The sequence below is a fragment of the Mirounga angustirostris genome, unplaced genomic scaffold (assembly GCF_029215605.1).
Source record: "Mirounga angustirostris isolate CCGP_5_RB_7025 unplaced genomic scaffold, mMirAng1.0.hap1 SCAF_4, whole genome shotgun sequence".
NCBI lineage: Eukaryota > Metazoa > Chordata > Mammalia > Carnivora > Phocidae > Mirounga > Mirounga angustirostris.
In genome coordinates this window covers 155,004,842-155,023,821 of record NW_026991712.1, presented here as the reverse complement: position 1 = coordinate 155,023,821, position 18,980 = coordinate 155,004,842, and the positions used below count along the sequence as shown (strand labels likewise).

General features: G+C 37.4%; 1 protein-coding gene across 2 annotated transcripts in view; it reads right to left on the bottom strand.

Moving 5' to 3' along the window:
* The window catches only part of ZSWIM5 (zinc finger SWIM-type containing 5), a 202,483-nt gene that overhangs the window by 65,021 nt on the left and 118,482 nt on the right, over positions 1 to 18,980 (bottom strand). For both annotated transcript variants that reach the window (XM_064589247.1, XM_064589248.1), the window contains exon 2: positions 5,417 to 5,773. In XM_064589247.1, the coding sequence (XP_064445317.1) occupies positions 5,417 to 5,773 (357 nt within the window). The remainder of the gene's footprint in view (positions 1 to 5,416; positions 5,774 to 18,980) is intronic.

Genomic DNA, 18,980 nt, shown 5'->3' with positions numbered 1-18,980 from the left:
AGATAAACTAGGTCTGTAGTTCACAACCAGCCTCTCCAGCTGTCCACTAACTCCCAGGCAAAATCTTTTAAAAAAATCCTTTGGTTAAAAAAAAAAAGATAAAAAATGTTTCTATATACGTTCATGTTAGTCTTTTCATAAAAAGAGGTGAGTATGACACGAATTACCCTCAGTAGTGGTAAAGTGGACCCAATCAGTGTAAATGACACTTTAATGTTATAGTGTGAAATTTTCCACAGAATTGTAAAAGAAATGGTAACAAGTGAAGATAAAATAGAAAGGATGTCTTTTATAAATAATTATGAAACAAACCATCATGTGGATTGAGGCTCCAAGTTAGCACTGAGGCTGTAACAATGAGCCCTGTCCTGAGGGAACTAGTAAGTCTATGGAATCAATTTTTCTTTCATTGTTAAACATCCTTTTTTAAATTATAAAAATAATACATGCTTATTATATAAAATACACTAAAGCATAAAGAAAATAAGGGGCGCCTGGGTGGCTCAGTTGGTTAAGCGACTGCCTTCCGCTCAGGTCACGATCCTGGAGTCCCTGGATCGAGTCCTGCATCGGGCTCCCTGCTCGGCAGGGAGTCTGCTTCTCCCTCTGACCCTCCCCCTCTCATGCTATCATTCTCTCTCAATAAATAAATAAAAATCTTTAAAAAAAAAAAAAAGAAAAAAAGAAAAGAAAATCCACCTATAATGTTACCAGCCATAGATTACTATTGTTAATATTATGGTGTATTTCCTTCCAGTCTCTATGTACACATGTACATATATACACATACACACATTGCTTTTAAAATTAATATTTTAAAACTGAAATATAAATTATGAAGAGTATACAAATCTTGCATGTACAGCTTGATGAATTACCACATAGTAATTTTAACAGTGTAACTATCATCAAAGTCAAGAACCAGCATCCCATAAGCCCCTTCACAAACACTATCTCCTTTCCTCTTCCCCCAAATTAATCACTATCCTAACTTCTAACACCAGGGACTTGTTGTTTGAACTTTACATAAGTAGAATCATACAAGAGTTATTTCTTTTGTGTCTGGCTCCATTCACTCAACATCATGTTTGTAAGATTCACGCATATTTTGGGGTTTAGCAATAGTACTTAATTTATTTTCATTGATGTACAGTATTCCATTATATGAATGTATCTATTTATTTAGTCACTCTACTGTCGATGGACATTTGGATTGTTTCTATTTAAGCTGTTGCAAATTATGCTCCTCATTTCCACTGAGTAGACATCTAAAAGAATTTCTGGGTCACAGGGTATGCATATGCTCAACTTTAGTTAGATGATGCTAAACAATTTTTCAAAGTGACTGCCACAATTTGTAGCTGCAATATATTAGTTCCCACATGCAATATATTAGTTCCAGTTGCTCAATATCCTCACCAATAGTCGCTACTGATAGTTTCAAAAATTTAGCCATTCCGGTGGGTATATAATGGTATCTCATTCTGGTTTTAATTTGCATTTACCTGATTACTACTTAAAGTACCTTTTAATATGTTTATTAACCATTTGAATATCCTTTTTGTCAAGTGCCTTTCTGTGTCTCTTGTCCATTTTGATATTTGTAGGGGTTATTTATTGTATTAGGATATAAACTCTTTGTCAGTTATACATACTGTAAATACCTTCTCCCCTACTTGCCTTTTTAGTCTCTTAGGTGCCTTTTGATAAAAAGGAGCTTAAATTTTTAATGTAATCCCATTTTCAAATTTTTTCCTACTTAAGAAAAATTTTTCCTACCTCAAGGACATGAAGATATTTTCTCATGTTATCTCATACACTTTATCGTTTTACTTTTCACATTTATATCTGCAATCCATCTATTATTGATTTTTTCTGTATGGCATGAGATAGGAATGGAGTTTTGCTTTTCCCCAACCCCCTACATGAATATCTAATTGATCCAGCTCCATTTATTTATTCTTTTTCCACTGCTGAGCATTAAGTGGAATGCTTTCACTTTGGGAAACACATGCTTTTGTTCTAGAAAATTTTCTTATTATATTCAATTATTTCATTGACGAATTCCTTACCTCTGTTTTCTATTTCTGAAACCCCTATTATTCAAATTAAAATTCCTAGGACTTGTTCTCTTAATTTTTGACAAGTTTTTTTCTCCTATTTTTCATCTGTCTTTTTGTTCTACTCTACAGGAACTTTCCTTACCCTTATTTTCCATCACTTAGTTTTCAAAAGTTTTGCCATTATATTTGTAATTTCATTAGTTCTTCCTGTTGTGTGCATTTGTTTTTACAGCATCCAGTTCTTATTTCATGGTTGTAATATTTTCTTTTAATCTAATGATAATGTTATTAATAATTTCTCAAGGTTTTCTTCTCTCTGGATAGTTCCTATTTCCCCCAAATTGCCTTTCTACGTTTGTTAACTTTGGTCTATATCTTCCACAATATTCAACGTTGTTGACTATTCACTTCTTGAAACAACTCAGTTGTTCACTCAGTTCTATACTGACTTCGATAATTGCTAGCTATCTTTTTCTCATTTCTCATTCTACTTTGCTCATTCCTACAATGGCTGCCGTTTTCATCACTTGTATATGCATAGCTGTGTTCATTCAATAAACCCTTATTGATTTCCAGGTACCATGCTAGGTGACAGAGACTCAGAAATTAGTAAAACATGGTTCCTGACCCTACTTCTCAAATTATCTTACGTTTCTCAAGGTATCCAATATCCCTTCATGGGTAAGCAGCAACTGAATCCCTTGACCAGGATGCTATACCAGAGGATTTCAGGGTATATAGTTACCAAATCAAATCACAGAGCATGGAACAGTGATAGATGTAGAAAAACAGTCTACCAAAGGGGACAAGACAAAATCTAGGTTTTACTTCCTAGGTTAAAACCACAGAAGAGAAAAAAAGGGGTTTCAAAGAAGTGAGGAGCACAGCAATGCCTGGATCCATTCTTGGGATTAAAAGCAGGCAGTTACCAGTTTTAGAAATCTTATTCCTGCTTTTTAAGTCTGTTTTGATGAGGAAGAGGGTTTGGGAAAGGGGATAAGGAAGATGGCCTAAGTGTTTAAAGATTTAGCAGGAAAAAGAAACATGACTTCAAGTATCTCTATGCTAATAACTCGAAAATTCCAACTCTTGTCCTCAGTTCCAGATCCATATATCCAACTATCCATCAGAAATCTTTTCCTAAATGTTCTACAAGCACCTCCAACTTATACTGAATTCATCTTCCTCCTAAATTTATTCTTCCTCTTACGTTCCCTCAGTGATCAAATTCATCAGTACCATCCTAGCTAGACATTCTAGAATTCAGTTTTCTCCCATCTTTCTCTTCTTCCTTTTCTTTACTCCCCACATATCCTATACACCTGGATGTTGAATCCAGTCCACGTTACCTCTAAGATATCTCCATTCTCTGTCCCCCTTTTTTCAGTATCATTGCTGATATCAACGTTGATTACTAGAAATAGATGGGAAATGCATTGTGGAATACTAGGGAAGCTGGGTATAGAAAGCTAATATTAGTATGGACTAAACACAGGTTCAGAAGTAGTAGTTCCTGGGGAAGGTTGAGAATCACATCTCAAGTTCAATGTGGCAACTTAAGCCTAATTTCAGATAAATACATAATAGGATACTGATATGGGAGGTTCAAAGAAAGATAAAAATTGCTTTAGCACAGTGGTAAAGAGGGAAGGGGGCTGTTTTGGTGATAGCAGTGGTTCGAACAAGACAGGTATAACACATGTCCTTAACCAAGGTGGTCACTAAAAGAAAAGGCAAGAGAGCTTGGAAATTCTGAGAAAGAGCTAATTCTGAGAAATTCTGAGAAAGAGCTAATGGAAATAAAGCATGAGAATAGATCATAACCTAGCTATTGGGGTACAAAGCAGTACTTCTCTTTGGTGCTACAGACATTGGGATGAGGCAGAACTCAGGTCTCTAAGAGCTCTAGACTTAAGGAGGCCAGAGAAGTAGAACAGCTTCCTTATGTGGGATAAGAGATATGTGAAGCTACTCTTTTAAGAGTATCACTCAAGGGCGCCTGGGTGGCTCAGATGGTTAAGCGTCTGCCTTCGGCTTGGGTCATGATCTCAGGGTCCTGGGATCGAGTCCGGCATCGGGTTCCCTGCTCAGTGCAGAGCCTGCTTCTCCCTCTCCCTCTGCCACTCCCTCTGCTTGTGCTCTTCTGTCTATCTCTCTGTCAAATAAATAAATAAAATCTTAAAAAAAAAAAAAAGAGTATCACTCAAATAGAGAGAGCTCAGTTATTATGTAAACACCACAACTTTCTGTATAAAGCAAAAGAAGATTATTTCTGCTAGTTAGCAAGAGTTCTTGGAAGCTTGTCTGTTTATCTTTGTTTCTGAGGAGTGGTGAGGTTGTGTGTAGGACTTGATAAGTTCTATTGGACAGCTGGGAAAGGCAGACCCTCTGGCACATGGACCACAGTATTATACAGGCCATCCACCTGGTCTCATTGCCTCTTTTATGCTGGCACCAAAATTATCTTCTAAAAATAAAGAGGTACTATAGAGAAGCATAAAAACCTTGAGTTCTGAAGTCAGGTGAGCCTGGGTTATAAATAATTTCCTTATTTATAAAATGGAAGTGGTTAAAACACCTACTTCACAGACTAGTTTTGAAAGCTAAATGAATTAACATACACAGAGTCCCTTCAGTGGTGCCTGGAACATAGTAGGATCTAACAAACAAAATGCCTTCTCAAAATTCTTCAGTAGTTTCCTATGATAAAGTCTTTACAACCTGGCTTCATTATAAAAACAAGCATTTGTTTCAAATTTAGCTGTCTTTTCTACTAGATTTTAAGCTACTTGAAGGCAGGAACCATGTCTATTTTATGCCTTCAACAATCAGCACTATTGCTTGCACAGAGCAGGTACTCAATATATACTCATTGAATGAGTAAGTGAACATAGTATCTTTCTCCATCCATGCAACCCTCCCATTATATATAGCTCATAATCACAATGCTAACAGATGCACTTTAGAATAACCCTGATGTTACGTGGGATCCTAAAATGTTAAGGAAATTCTCATATCCATCTAATTTCACTGAATGACACAAATTATTTTAGGCGTTCTCTCACTCCTGAATATTCCAGGCTCCTGGGGACAGGGATTGTATGGACAAATAAAGTCCATAAACTAGACCAATATATAACTCTAACATTCTGTCCTTTTTTGCCAAAACTTTTATAAGGTAGACAACTGGACTGCTTTAAGAAACTAGGAGTTAAATAGTTGTTTGGATAGAATGAATTCATTAAGTTTTAAGTGATTACAACTGCAAAAATATTCCAAAAAATTTTTCAACCTCTAAATATGCAATAAAGCAACAAGATAGGTTTTTAGCAACAAAAATGTTGTATAATTACCATTTACTTGGTTGATTTCAGAGTTGGAGGATAGAATCTCATCTGCCAGTTTCTGTGCAGTAGGAAGAACTTCAGTGTGGTGTGCCGTGATTAAATATTGAATAAACTTTTGTAGCTGGTCCCTATTCATCTGGAAAAGGGTTTCTGAGATAGGAAGACGCAATTTGACTTGGTCTGGTTTACGGATCCTGTAGAGTGAGAGTGCTACCACATGAGCACAGTAGAATATGTCTTTGTTCCCACAGCCACATGTCACTGAAGTGATTTTGCATCGATCAAAACTGATTGCAACTTTGTAGGTTACTGCTGGTTCTGAAGTAGTAGCTGCCTCAGTTACTGTGCCACTGAGATGGAAGCCTAAGGAAACAAAGAAAGTGTGTTGAGATGCTGTAGTAAGAAACTTGAAGATTTTCATTTAGCATTTCAATTAATCAATTCAGAAACTTTTTGCTGAGTATCTCCTATCTATGTGGTAGGCTCTGCCATAATACAAAGGTCAATGAAACTCAGGGATAGCTCTTAAGGAATACAATATCTAGAAAAAGAGTCCTTACCTGGAGTCCACAAACCTCCGAACTAATTATGAAAACTTTTGTTTGTACGTATGTACTTTTGCTGAGGGCAGGGTATGGTTCAAAGCTTTCATTATAGTCTCAAAAGGTTAACAAGGAACCCCAAATAAGTTAAGAAACTCTGAGGTAGATTTTAAGCTATTTGGGGGCAAAGACAAGTCTATAAATAACATCAGTACAATCTAGATTAAGGTGAGTGCTATAAATGCAGAGAAACTAAAAGAATGCCATGAAAAGGACAGGAGAAAAAACAAGGAGACTATGGATGACACTTCTTCCTCAAAACATAGAATTCCAAAATGGTGGCCATGTGGAATAAGTAAAGGCAAGAAACCTCATAAAATATGGAAAGCACAGCTTGGTGCAATGAGATTAGCAGTGTTACACCTCTACTTACTAGCACATACCACTGATAATTTTGAAATGTAGGGAGAATAATTCAGTCATTCAAGCCAAAGTTTAATGAGACCTTAAGTATCAGACTGCTAGGCCTAGGAATATTAACAGAAAAAGGAGAAGAATATCAAATATTTGTAAAGCACCTATCATGTAGCAGAACTGTAATTGGTGCTTTTGATAATTTATCACAACATGATGACCATTATTTTCCTTATTTTAAACATTTTTTCTTTTCAAATTTTTATTTAAATTCTATTTAGTTAACACACAGTGCAATATTGGTTTCAGGAGTAGAATTTACAAACAACACCCAGTGCCCTCCTTAATACCCATCACCCACCTACCTCCCTCCATCAACCCTCACTTTGTTCTCTATCATTAAGTGTCTCTTATGGTTTGTCTCCTTCTCTTTCTCTCTTTTTATCCTCCCCTTCCCATATGCTCATCTGTTTTGTTTCTTAAATTCCACATATGAGATAAATCATACAGTATTTGTCTTTCTCTGACTTATTTCGCTTAGCATAATACGTTCTAGCTCCATCCATGTAGTTCCAATGATTTCATTCTTTCTGATAGCTTAGTAATATTCCCTCATATATATATTATACACACACACACACACACACACACCACATCCTCCTTATCCATTCATCAGCCGATGCACATGTGGACTCTACACAGTTTGTCTATTGTCGATAATACTGCTATAAACATTGGGGTGCATGTACCACTTTGAATCTGTATTTTTGTATCCTTTGGATAAATACGTAGTAGTGCAATTGCTGAGTTGTAGGGTAGTTTTACTTTTAACTTTTTGAGGAACCTCCATACTGTTTTCCAGAATGGGTGCACCAGTTTGCATTTCCACCAACAGTGCAAGAGGGCTCCTTTTCTCCCCATCCTCATCAACACCTGTTGTTTCTTGCATTAATTTGAGCCATTCTGACTGGTGTGAGGTGGTATCTTACTGTGCTTTTCATTTGTATTTCCCTAATGATGAGTGATGTTGAGCATTTTTTCATGTGTCTGTTAACCATTTGTATGTCATCTTTGGAGAAATGTCTGTTCATATCTTTTGCCCATTTCTTAACTGGGTTATTTGTTTTTTGGATGTTGAGTTTGATAAGTTCTTTATAGATTTTGGATACTAACCCTTTATCAGATACATCATTTGCAAATATCTTCTCCTATTCTGTAGGCTGCCTTTTAGTTTTATTGATTGTTTTCTTTGCTATGCAGAAGCTTTTTATTTTGATTTAGTCCCAATAGTTCATTTTTGCTTTTGTTTGTATTGCCTCCAGAGATGTGTCTAGTAAGAAATTGCTATGGCCGTGGTCAAAGAGGTTGCTGCCTGTGTTCTCCTCTAGGATTTTGATGGTTTCCTGTCTTACATTTGGGTCTTTTCATCCATTTTGAATTTATTTCTGTGTATGGTATAGGAAAGTGGTCCAGTTTCATTCTTCTGCATATTGCTGTCCTGTTTTCCCAACACAATTTGAAGAGACTGTCTTTTTTTTCCCAACACAATTTGAAGAGACTGTGTTTCCTACTTTGTTGATGATTAGTTACCATATAGTTGTGGGCCCATTTCTGGATTTTCTTTTTTGTTCCATTGATCTAAGTGTCTGTTTTTGTGCCAGTACCATACTGTTTTGAGGATTACAGCTTTGTAATATCACTTGAAGTCTAGAATCATGATGCTTTCAGATTTGCTTTTCTTTTTCAAGATTGCTTAGCTATTCAGGGTCTTTTGTGGTTCCATACAAATTTTAGGATTGTCTGTTCTAGCTCTGTGAAAAATGCTGGTGGTATTTTGATAGCTATTGCATTAAATGTATGATTGCTTTGGGTGGTATACATTTTAACAAAATTTTTTCTTCTAATCCATGAGCATGGAATGTCTTTCCATTTCTTTGTGTCACCTTCAGTTTCTTTCATAAGTGTTCTATAGTTTTCAGAGTACAGGTCTTTCACCTCTTTGGTTAGGTCTATTCCTTGGTATCTTATTATTTTTGGTGCAATTGTAAATGGAATTGTTTTCTCTTTTTTTAAGATTTTATTTATTCGTTTTTGAGAGGGAGAGAGAGGGAGAGAGAACAAGTGGGGGGAGGGGCAGAGGGAGAAGTAGACTCCCCACAGAGCAGGGAGCCCAATGTGGGACTTGATCTCAGGACCCTGAGATCATGACCTGAGCTGAAGGCAGACGCCTAACCGAATGAACCACCCAGGCGCCCTGGGATTGTTTTCTTAATTTCTCTTTCTGCTGCTTCCTTATTGGTGTACACAAATGCAACAGATTTCTGTACACTGCTTTTGTATCCTGCAACTCTACTGAATCTGTTTATCAGTTCCAGAAGTTCTGGGGGGGAGTCTTTCAGGTTTTCTATATAAAGAGTATCATGTCATCTGCAAATAGTGAATGTTTTACCTCCTCCTTACTGATTTGGATGTCTCTTATTTCTTTTTATTCTCTGATTGCTCTGGCTAGGACTTCCAGTATGATGTTGGATAGAAATGGTGAGAGTGAACATCCCTGTCTTGTTCCCGACCTTACGGGAAAGGCTCTCAGTTTTCCCCACTGAGGATAATGTTAGCTATGGGTTTTCCATATATTGAGCTATTTATTATGTTGAGATATGTTCCCTCTAAACTAACTTTGTTGAGGGCATTTTCATGAATGGATGTTGTACTTTGTCATACGTTATTGAAATGATCATATGATTTCTAGTCTTTCTCTCATTGATGTGATGTATCATGTTGACTGATTTGTGAATATTGAACCACCTTTGCAACCCTGGAGGAAATCCCACTGGATTATGGTGAATGATGTTTTTAATGTATTGTTGGATTTGGTTTGCTAGTATTTTGTTGAGGATTTTTGCATCTATGTTCATCAGGAATATTGCCCTGTAGTTCTCTTTTCTAGTGGTTTCTGTATCAGGTTTTGGTATCAGGATAATGCTGGCCTCTCAGAATAAATTTGAAAGCATGAGTGAGGGGGAGGAAGAAGCAGAATCCCCACTGAGCAGGAAGCCCGATGTGGGGCTTGATCCCAGGACCCTAGGATCAGGACCTGAGCTGAAGGCAGATGCTTAACTGACTGAGCCACCCAGGCCCCCCTTAAATGTTTGCAAGAACTTGTCTGTGAAGCCATCTGGTTCTGGACTTTGGTTTGTTGGGAGTTTTTGGATTACTGATTCAATTTCTTCGCTTGTAATCAGTCTGTTCAAATTTTCTATTTCTACCTGTTTCACTTTTGTTAGATTATATGTTTCTGGAATTTATCCATTTCTTCCAGGTTGTCCAATTTGTTGGCATGTAGTTTTTCACAATACTCTCTTACAAGTTTATTTCCATGGTGTTTGTTGTTATTTCTCCTCTCTCATTTGTGCTTTTATTTATTTGGGCCCTTTCTCTTTTTTTCTTGATAAGTCTGCCTAGAGGTTTGTCAATTTTTTTTCAATTTTATTTTATTATGTTACGTTAATCACCATACATCATTAGTTTTTGATGTAGTGTTCCATGATTCATTGTTTGTGTATAACACCCAGTGCTCTATTCAATATGTGCCCTCTTTATTTTTTTTTAACTTTTTTAATCTTATGTTAATCCCCATACATTACATCATTAGTTTTAGATGTAGTGTTCCATGATTCATTGTTTGTGCATAACACCCAGTGCTCCATGCAGAATGTGCCCTCCTCAATACCCATCACCAGGCTAACCCATCCTCCCACCCCCCTCCCCTCTAGAACCCTCAGTTTGTTTTTCAGAGTCCATTGTCTCTCATGGTTCGTCTACCCCTCCGATTTCCCCCCCTTCATTCTTCCCCTCCTGCTACCTTCTTCTTCTTTTTTTCTTAACATATATTGCATTACTTGTTTCAGAGGTACAGATCTGAGATTCAACAGTCTTGCACAATTCACAGCGCTTACCAGAGCACATACCCTCCCCAGTGTCCATCACCCAGTCACCCCATCCCTCCCACCCCACCCCCCACTCCAGCAACCCTCAGTTTCCTGCGATTAAGAATTCCTCGTATCAGTGAGGTCATATGATACATGTCTTTCTCTGTTTGACTTATTTCACTCAACATAATACCCTCCAGTTCCATCCACGTCGTTGCAAATGGCAAGATCTCATTCCTCTTGATGGCTGCATAATATTCCATTGTATATATACACCACATCTTCTTTATCCATTCATCTGTCGATGGACATCTTGAATACGTGCCCTCTTTAATACCCATCACCAGGCTAATCCATCCCCCCACCCCCTCCCCTCTAGAACCCTCAGTTTCCCAGAGTCCATAGTCTCTAATGGTTCATCTCCCCCTCCGATTACCCCCCTTCATTTTTCCCTTCCTACTATCTTCTTTTTTTTTTTTTTTAACATATAATGTATTATTTGTTTCAGAGGTACAGGTCTGTGATTCAACAGTCTTACACAATTCACAGTGCTCACCATAGCACATACCCTCCCCAATGTCTATCACCCAGCCACCCCATCCCTCCCACCCCCCACCACTCCAGCAACTCTCAGGTTGTTTCCTGAGATTAAGAATTCCTCATATCAATGAGATCATATGATACATGTCTTTCTCTGATTGACTTATTTCGCTTAGCATAATACTCTCCAGTTCCATCCATGTTGTTGCAAATGGCAAGATTTCGGGTTTTTTGATGGCTGCATAATATTCCATTGTATGTATATACCACATCTTCTTTATCCATTCATCTCTTGATGGACATCTTGGCTCTTTCCATAGTTTGGCTATTGTGGACTTGCTGCTATAAACATTGGGGTGCACGTACCCCTCTGGATAACAACTTTATTGATTTTTTTCACAGAACCAGCTCCTGGTTTCATTGATCTGTTCTATTGTTTTTTAGTTTCTGTATCATTTATTTCTGCTCTAATCTTTATTATTTCCTTTCTTTGGCTTGTTTTAGGTTTCATTTGTTCTTTTTTTTAGCTCCTTTCAGTGTAAGGTTAGGGTTCTTTATTTGAGGTTTTTCTTGCTTCTTGAGGTAGGCCTGTGTTGCTATACACTTCCTTCTGAGAACTGCTTTTGCTGCGTCCCAAAGATTTTGAACTATTGTGTCTTCATTTTCATTTGTTTCCATGTACTTTTTAATTTCTTCTCTTATTTCCTGGTTGACCTATTCATTGTTCAGCAGCATGTTATTTGTGGTCTTTCCAGATTTTTTCTTGTGGTTGACTTCTAGTTTCATAGCATTGTGGTCAGAAAAGATGCATGGTATGACTTTGATCCTTTTGAATTTGCTGAAGCTTGTTTTGTGGCCTAATATGTCATCTATTGTGGAGGATGTTCCATGTGCACTTGAAAAGAATGTGTATTCTGCTGTTTGGGGCTGGAATGTTCTGAATATTCTGTTAAATCCATCTGGTTCACTGTGTCATTCAAAGCCATTGTTTCCGTGTTGATTTTCTGTTTAGATGATCCATCCATTGGTGTAAGTGGGGTGTTAAAGTCTTCTACTGCTATGGTATTATTATCGATTAGTTTCTTTATGTTTGTTCTTAACTGTTTTGTGTATTTGGGTGCTCCCATGTTGGGTCCAAAATATTTACAATTGTTATATCTTCTTGTTGGACTGCCCCTTTATTATGATACAGTGTTCTTCTTGCCTCTTGTTACAGTCTTTGTTTTAAAGTCTATTTCATCCGATAGAAGTACTGCCACTCTGGCTTTCTTTTGACATCCATTTGCATGATGTTTCTCCATTTCCTCACTTTCAATCTGCACCTGTTTTTTGGTCTAAAATGAGCCTCTTATAGGCAGTGTATAGATGGGTCTTGTTTTTCATCCATTCTGTCACCCTATGTCTTTTGATTGGAGCATTTAGTCCATTTACATTCTAAGTAATTACTGATTGGGATGCCTGGGTGGCTCAGTAGGTTAAGCGTCCAACTCTTGATCTCAGCTCAGGTCTTGGTCTTGGGGTATGAGTTTGGGCCCTCCATTAGGCTCCATGCTAGGCTTGGAGCCTACTTAAAAAAATAAAGTCATTATTGATAGATATGTATTTGTTGCCATTTTATTATTTGTTTTGTGGTTGTTCTGAAGATTTTCTCTGAGCCTTTCTTGTCTTCCTCTCTTTCATGGTTTGCTGATTTTCTTCAGTGACATATTTGAATTTCTTTCTCTTTCTTCTTTGCATATTTATTAGTGATTTTTGATAAATCATTACCATACAATTTGTATATAACCTCTTCTGCATATAGCAGTCTATACTAAATTGATGGTCGTTTAAGTTTGAACCCATTCTTTACTCCTCTCCTCCCCATGTTTTAGGTATATACTTCCTTTTTTTTTTTTATGAGTTCCTTGAGTGATTCTTTTTACAGAAATATTCATTTTTACTGCTTTTGTGTTTCCTACCTTCATACTATCATTTGTGGTCTTTCCTTTCCACTCAAAGCATTCTCTTTAATACTTCTTGCAGGGCTGGTTTAGAGGTCATGAACTCCTTTAGTTTTTGTTTGGGAAACTCTTTATCTCTCCTTCTACTGTGAATGACAGCCTTGCTGGATAGGGTATTCTTGGCTGCAAATTCTTCCCATTCAGCACTTTGAATACATCAAGCCACTTCTTTCCGGTTCGGAAAGTTTTTCCGTTTTGTTTTTTTTAAAGATTTTATTTATTTATTTGACAGAGAGATAGAGAGCACAAGTAGACAGAGGGAGAGGGAGAAGCAGGCTCTCCGCCGAGCAGGGAGCCAGACATGGGGCTCGATCCCAGGACCCCAGGATCATGACCTGAGCCAAAGGCAGCCGCTTAACCAACTGAGCCAGCCAGGCACCCCGGTTTGGAAAGTTTTTTTGCTGAAAAATCTGCTGATAACTTTATGGGGTTTCCTTTGTATGTAATGGTCTTCTTTTATATTGCTGCTATTTATTTATTTATTTATTTATTTATTTATTTATTTATTTATTATTTTTAAAGACTTTATTTATTTTAGAGAAAGAGTGAGAATGAGGGAGTTGAGTGGGGTGAGGAGCAGAGGGAGAAGGAAAAGCAGACCCTATGCTGAGCATGGAGTCTGACACGGGGCTTGATCCCATGACCCTTAGATCATGACTTAGGTGAAATCAAGTCAGATGCTCAACTGACTGAGCTACCCAGGCGCCCTATCTTGCTGCTTTTTAATATTTTTTTTATCATTATATTTTGCCAATTTAATTACAATATGTCTTGGTGTGGATCTGCTTTTGTTGATTTTGATGGGAGTTCTCTGTGCCTCCTGTATCTGGAGATCTGTTTCCTTCCCCATGTTAGGCAAGTTCAGCTCTTATTTCTTCAAATAAATTTTCTGCCCCCTTTCCTCTCTTTCTTCTAGGACTCCTATAATATGAATGTGTTTATGTTTGATGGAGTCACCAAGTTCCCTAAGCATATTCTTGTTTTGAATAATTCTTTTTTCTCTCCTTTGTTCAGCTTGATTACTTTCCCTTACTCTCTTCTAGGTCATTAATTCATTCCTCTGCTTCTTCCAGCCTGCTGATCATGCCATCAAGTGTGTTTCTCTCTGCTATGTTATTCCTTATCCCTGTGTTAAGGTTCTCACTGATGTCCTCCACTCTTTTCTCAAGTTTAGTTGAGTATCTTTATGATTATTACTGTAAATTCTCTATCAGACATGTTACTTTTATCTTTTTTCCTTAGATCCCTGTCCATGGCCTTGTCCTGTTCTTTCATTTGGGATAAATTTCTCTGTATTTTCATTTTGTCTAAGTCTCTGTGCCTGTTTCTGTGTGTTAGGAAAGTCAGCTATGTCTCCTGTTCTTGAGGGTAATGGCCTTATACAGAAGAGTTCCTGTAGTGCCCTGTCAAGTAATGTTCCCTGTTCCCAGGGCCTGACTCTTCTGGGAGTGTCTCCAAGACTGCCTTCACTTTAGAACTAAGGAAAAGAACCGCAGAGTTGAAAAGCAGCTCTTTTCCAGATCTATATCCACAGGACATAGCCAGAAGAGTTATATAGCAGAGAGGATATTACTCTGGGATTAGGCAGTCATGATCTGTTATTAACTATGTAGTCTTGGGAGATTCACTTTACAACTCTGAGCTTCAGCTTCCTCCTCAGTAAAGTGGGGATAATAATACTTGCCCTATCTCTCAAAAGTGCTTTATAAAACTGTAAAATGTCCTACAAATTTATTATTCATGCTTTTATTCAATTTTTGTTAATGAGTCTCCATGTCAACAGCATCAGAGAGAACTTCCCCAATGGTCAAGTTTAACAGTTTTGGTTGAAAACCAGGTGCTAAGGAAGTGTACTCTTAATTTCACTTAGGCTACTCAGGAGCATTTAGTACATTCATGATAAATGACTTAAGTCCTAATGAAAAGAGACCCCAGAGAAGGGTAACTTTAAAATTTCAAATATGATAGTGATGTCAACGTAGGAAGAGCTTAGGTTCTAAACTTCTGAATCTAGGTGAATATAAACATTTCTACTTCATCAGTTCAATGCTTTGGGGCACCTGGCCTACAGCACAGTCTCTGAACCCAAATCTCTAATTCCTTTCCTGCATGAAAATGAGTAAGAATATTGGTGAGATTTGGGACAGAAGCAATGGGTATCTTATTAACATGTAAGCCCCACCAGGGCAGGGCCTTCTCTGTGTGTGTTCATCACTATAAAAACCAAAATCACTCTGGCTATATGAAAAAGAGACTGGACCTCAGCTTCCATGTTTTTAAAATGGAGAGGTTGGTCTAAAAGACCTCCAAGGTTAATTCTAGTGAGAATATTAATTGATTTTATAGTGACTATCAGTGAATTTATTATTATCTTTCCTAAACCAGGTTGCTTTTAGGATTTAAAGAGTGTGTAATAATAGCTAACCTTTATGAGTGCCTCCCATATGTTAGGCTCTGTTCTAAGTGCTTTATATGCCACTAACTCATTACATTTTCACAGTTCTTATGAATCTGATAGTAGATGTGATTTAAGTTTTATTTGTCAATTTGATTAGGCTATAGGACCCCATTATTCAATCAAACACTAATCTAGATGTTGCTGTAGAGGTATTTTGTAGATGTGGTTAACATATACAATCAGTTGACTTTAATTAAAGGAAATTATCCTCAATAATGTGGGTAGATCTCATCCAATCAGTTAAATGCCTTATGAGCAAAACTAAGGTTTCTCTGAGAAAGAAGAAATTCTGCCTCAAAACTGCAGAATCAGATCCTGCCCAGCAATTTCCAGTGGGCTGGCCTGCCCCACAGATTTCAGACTTGCCAGCTCGCATAATTGCATACACCCGTTCTTTGAAATAAATCATACATACACACATACACATATATACATATATCTTACTGATTCTGTTCTGGGAAATGCTGATTAATATTATTATTCCCATTTTATGTATGAGGAAAGAAGCACAGAAAGGTTAAGTAACTTGTTCTAGTTCATTCTGTTAATAAGTGGCAAAGCCAAGATTCACACCCAGGCAGTCTGGCTCAAAAGCCCATACTCAGGTTATCGAAATTCTAAAATTTCAGTTTTTATAGCATCAGTAATGATTTGAACCCTCTTTGTTAATCTGAAATTAGAGACAAAATGTTGAGTAACAATTGAGATTCCAGTGGTCTCCACAGTAGGTCAAAGTTAAACAACTGAGAAACTTTCTACAAGGTATTTTTAAAAAACTAGTCAGACATGACTCCCTAGAGGCTTTGGTTAAGGCCCATGATGCTCTTGAGAACATGTTTATTTGAGCTTGGTAAATCTTTGGGCTCCGCTGGCATATGTCAGTTCCAGGCCTAGGCCCATTTGAAAGGCAGAAGTCTGAGTGGCTCTGTGGAAGTGTCCTTGCTGTGAGTTCCTTTTTCCCTTCATAGCTCTTAGAATGTAAACTGAAAGCCAGTTTCACATATTTGTACTTCTTGCCTTATTGTAACCTAGTAACATTTTTTAAACGTTTAATTACTCCTGAGAATAAAGCTACATAGAATAGGTTCAATATAGTATTCCTTTCCCCTTGCAAACCTAACTGCCATAAACATGTCCATCAATAATCTGCTGATATAAGCAAACATGCAGAAGCCTCGAAATCTCTATTGAATCCAGCATGTAGTATCCAGTGAATAGCCACCATATGCTCTCAGTTTTTACTTTTTAACTCTTTTATTTGGACATTTTCAAACAAATAAAGAGAGCTTAGTATAATGAGACCCCATGTTTCCATCACTCAGCTTCAGTAATTTTCAAGAGAGACATACGCTGCTTAATCTTTACCCTTTCCCAACTCCTTCTCTATCCTCTTCAATGGATTATATTGAAGTAAATCCCAGAAATATAATTTCATTGCTATATACCTCTGTATACATTTCTAAAGATAAGAATTTAAAATTAATAGTAATGCCTTAAAATCAAATATCCAGTTTTCAGATTGCCACAAGTAACTTTTTAAAAAGCCCCGAAAACAACAAACAAAAACAGAAGGTTTGTTCAAATCAGGATACAAAGTCCAGCCATTACATTTGGTTGATTTGTCTCGTAAGCTAAAAGTTCCTTTCTTTTCCCCTCCCACCTCAATTATTTACTGAAAAATAATAAGGTAGCTCTAGAGACTTGACCAGATTCAGGTTTTTTGGTAAAATTACTTTACAGGTTGTGTTACATACTTTCTAATACACCATATCAGGAGATACATAATGCCTGATGGTTTTTCTTTTTGTGCTCTTAGGTTTGATTAGTGTGTTCAGGTGTTGTGAGCCTGATCCATCCATTATAAAGTTCCCTATCCACTTTCTACCTAATAGTTTTAGTAGTCATTGATGATCACTGCCTCAATCAATTATTTCATTAGAGTGGTTTCATTTTTTATTTCAATTTTGACTCACCTTCTCTGGCTCTTAACACCCTCATCTGTAAAATGAGGAAGGAAACATGTAAAGTGCCCAATTCAGCATCTGGAACATGATGGGCTTTTAACAAAAAAAGTGACAGAAATGACAACCACAAAAATTGCTTAGAATTCATGGGAAAAAAACTACTTTATAGAACATCATCTTTGTGATGATCCTTCAATCACATTTTCCTAAAATGCAAAAAGAAAATGCATATATTATGAAATCATCCAGCTTATCAAATATTCAAATGTCCAAGAACTATTGGCTTTTAAAAACAGTCTCTTTTATCAATTGTAGGTCTTGGAATGATTAAGATAATGGATGGACTGGTGGGAGAAGACATAGGCAGTCACACAGGAAAGCAATCAATATATGTTTGCTTCACTAGTGGCTCCAGCAGGCCATAATGATCCAACTCCCAATATTTCCTTCCTTCATATAGCATATCTTTTTGATGCAAAGCAGTCAGAGATGGTGGGTCTGGTAGAGACCTGGTTTTTTTTTTGTTTTTTTTTTAAGATTTTATTTATTTGACAGAGAGAGACACAGTGAGAGAGGGAACACAAGCAGGGGGAGTGGGAGAGGGAGAAGCAGACTCCCTGCTGAGCAGAGAGCCCGATGTGGAACTTGATCCCAGGACCCTGGGATCAAGACCTGAGCCAAAGGCAGACGCTTAACGACTGAGCCACCCAGGCGCCCCAAGACCTGGCTTTTTGAAGAAAACAGTCAATCAGGCAGCTGTTCTCTTGGTGGACCTACCACTTCATACAGAAGGAGAAACAAAAACAAAAACAAGAAAACCTCAAGTGCTTTAATACAAGCAAGCCCTGAATAATGTACCAAATACTTTCAAGGAGTTCCTGTTCTGTTTCGCAAGCATTACATCCCCACCTCAACCCATCCCTAAATCACAAAGTGAGCTTTGCCTTCAGAAAAGAGAGACTTTATTTCAACTTTCTGTTCTGTGGCTGAGATAGCTTCCCCACCTGGTCTTCACACTGTTTAGAAATTTAAGAATAAAATTATATCACAGTCCCTTCTCCATTATATATCACAATGGCTCTGACATCTGTTTCCAGGAAAATCGCTGGCCTTCTATGAACACCTTCTATGAAGTAAGCCCCTACCAGCATGTTAATAGTATGCCATGTTTTCCTTGCCTCCGACATGCTCCAATTGCCATTGAGGAATGGGGGAAGACTCAAAAAGTATGCAGAAATGGCTTCATAGGCTCCTAACAACCAAGTTATTTGTAGGTGGTCCTTGCTAGAGCTTGCCATGCTTAAACGTGCAGCAAGAGCTCTGACAACCTCATGATTAGCAAGGAATTGTTAACAATCCATGACTGGCTCATGGATTAAAAGAGTTCTTATTCTCCTGCCTTCTCAACTAAATAGTGACCCAGAGGAAATGGAAATGACTGAAATTGTTTACTTAATAATTTTCCCAGAATCAAGGCTGGAGAATCCAGGGCATGGGCTGGACCCCAGCTTGGACTAATCAGAAAGTACCAAAGATCAGTTTTCCACTTGTGGAAAATATAAATAAAATTTCCCTTCCCCAAGTAAGAAAATCCTATGTTCTTCATGTCTTAGCTCAAATATCACCTTCATATGAAATACTACCTGTTGCCCTAATGCTGAATTCAATCATATTAAACGAAGATGCTTTAACATTTATGCCTATGGAGTTTATAATCTAGTTC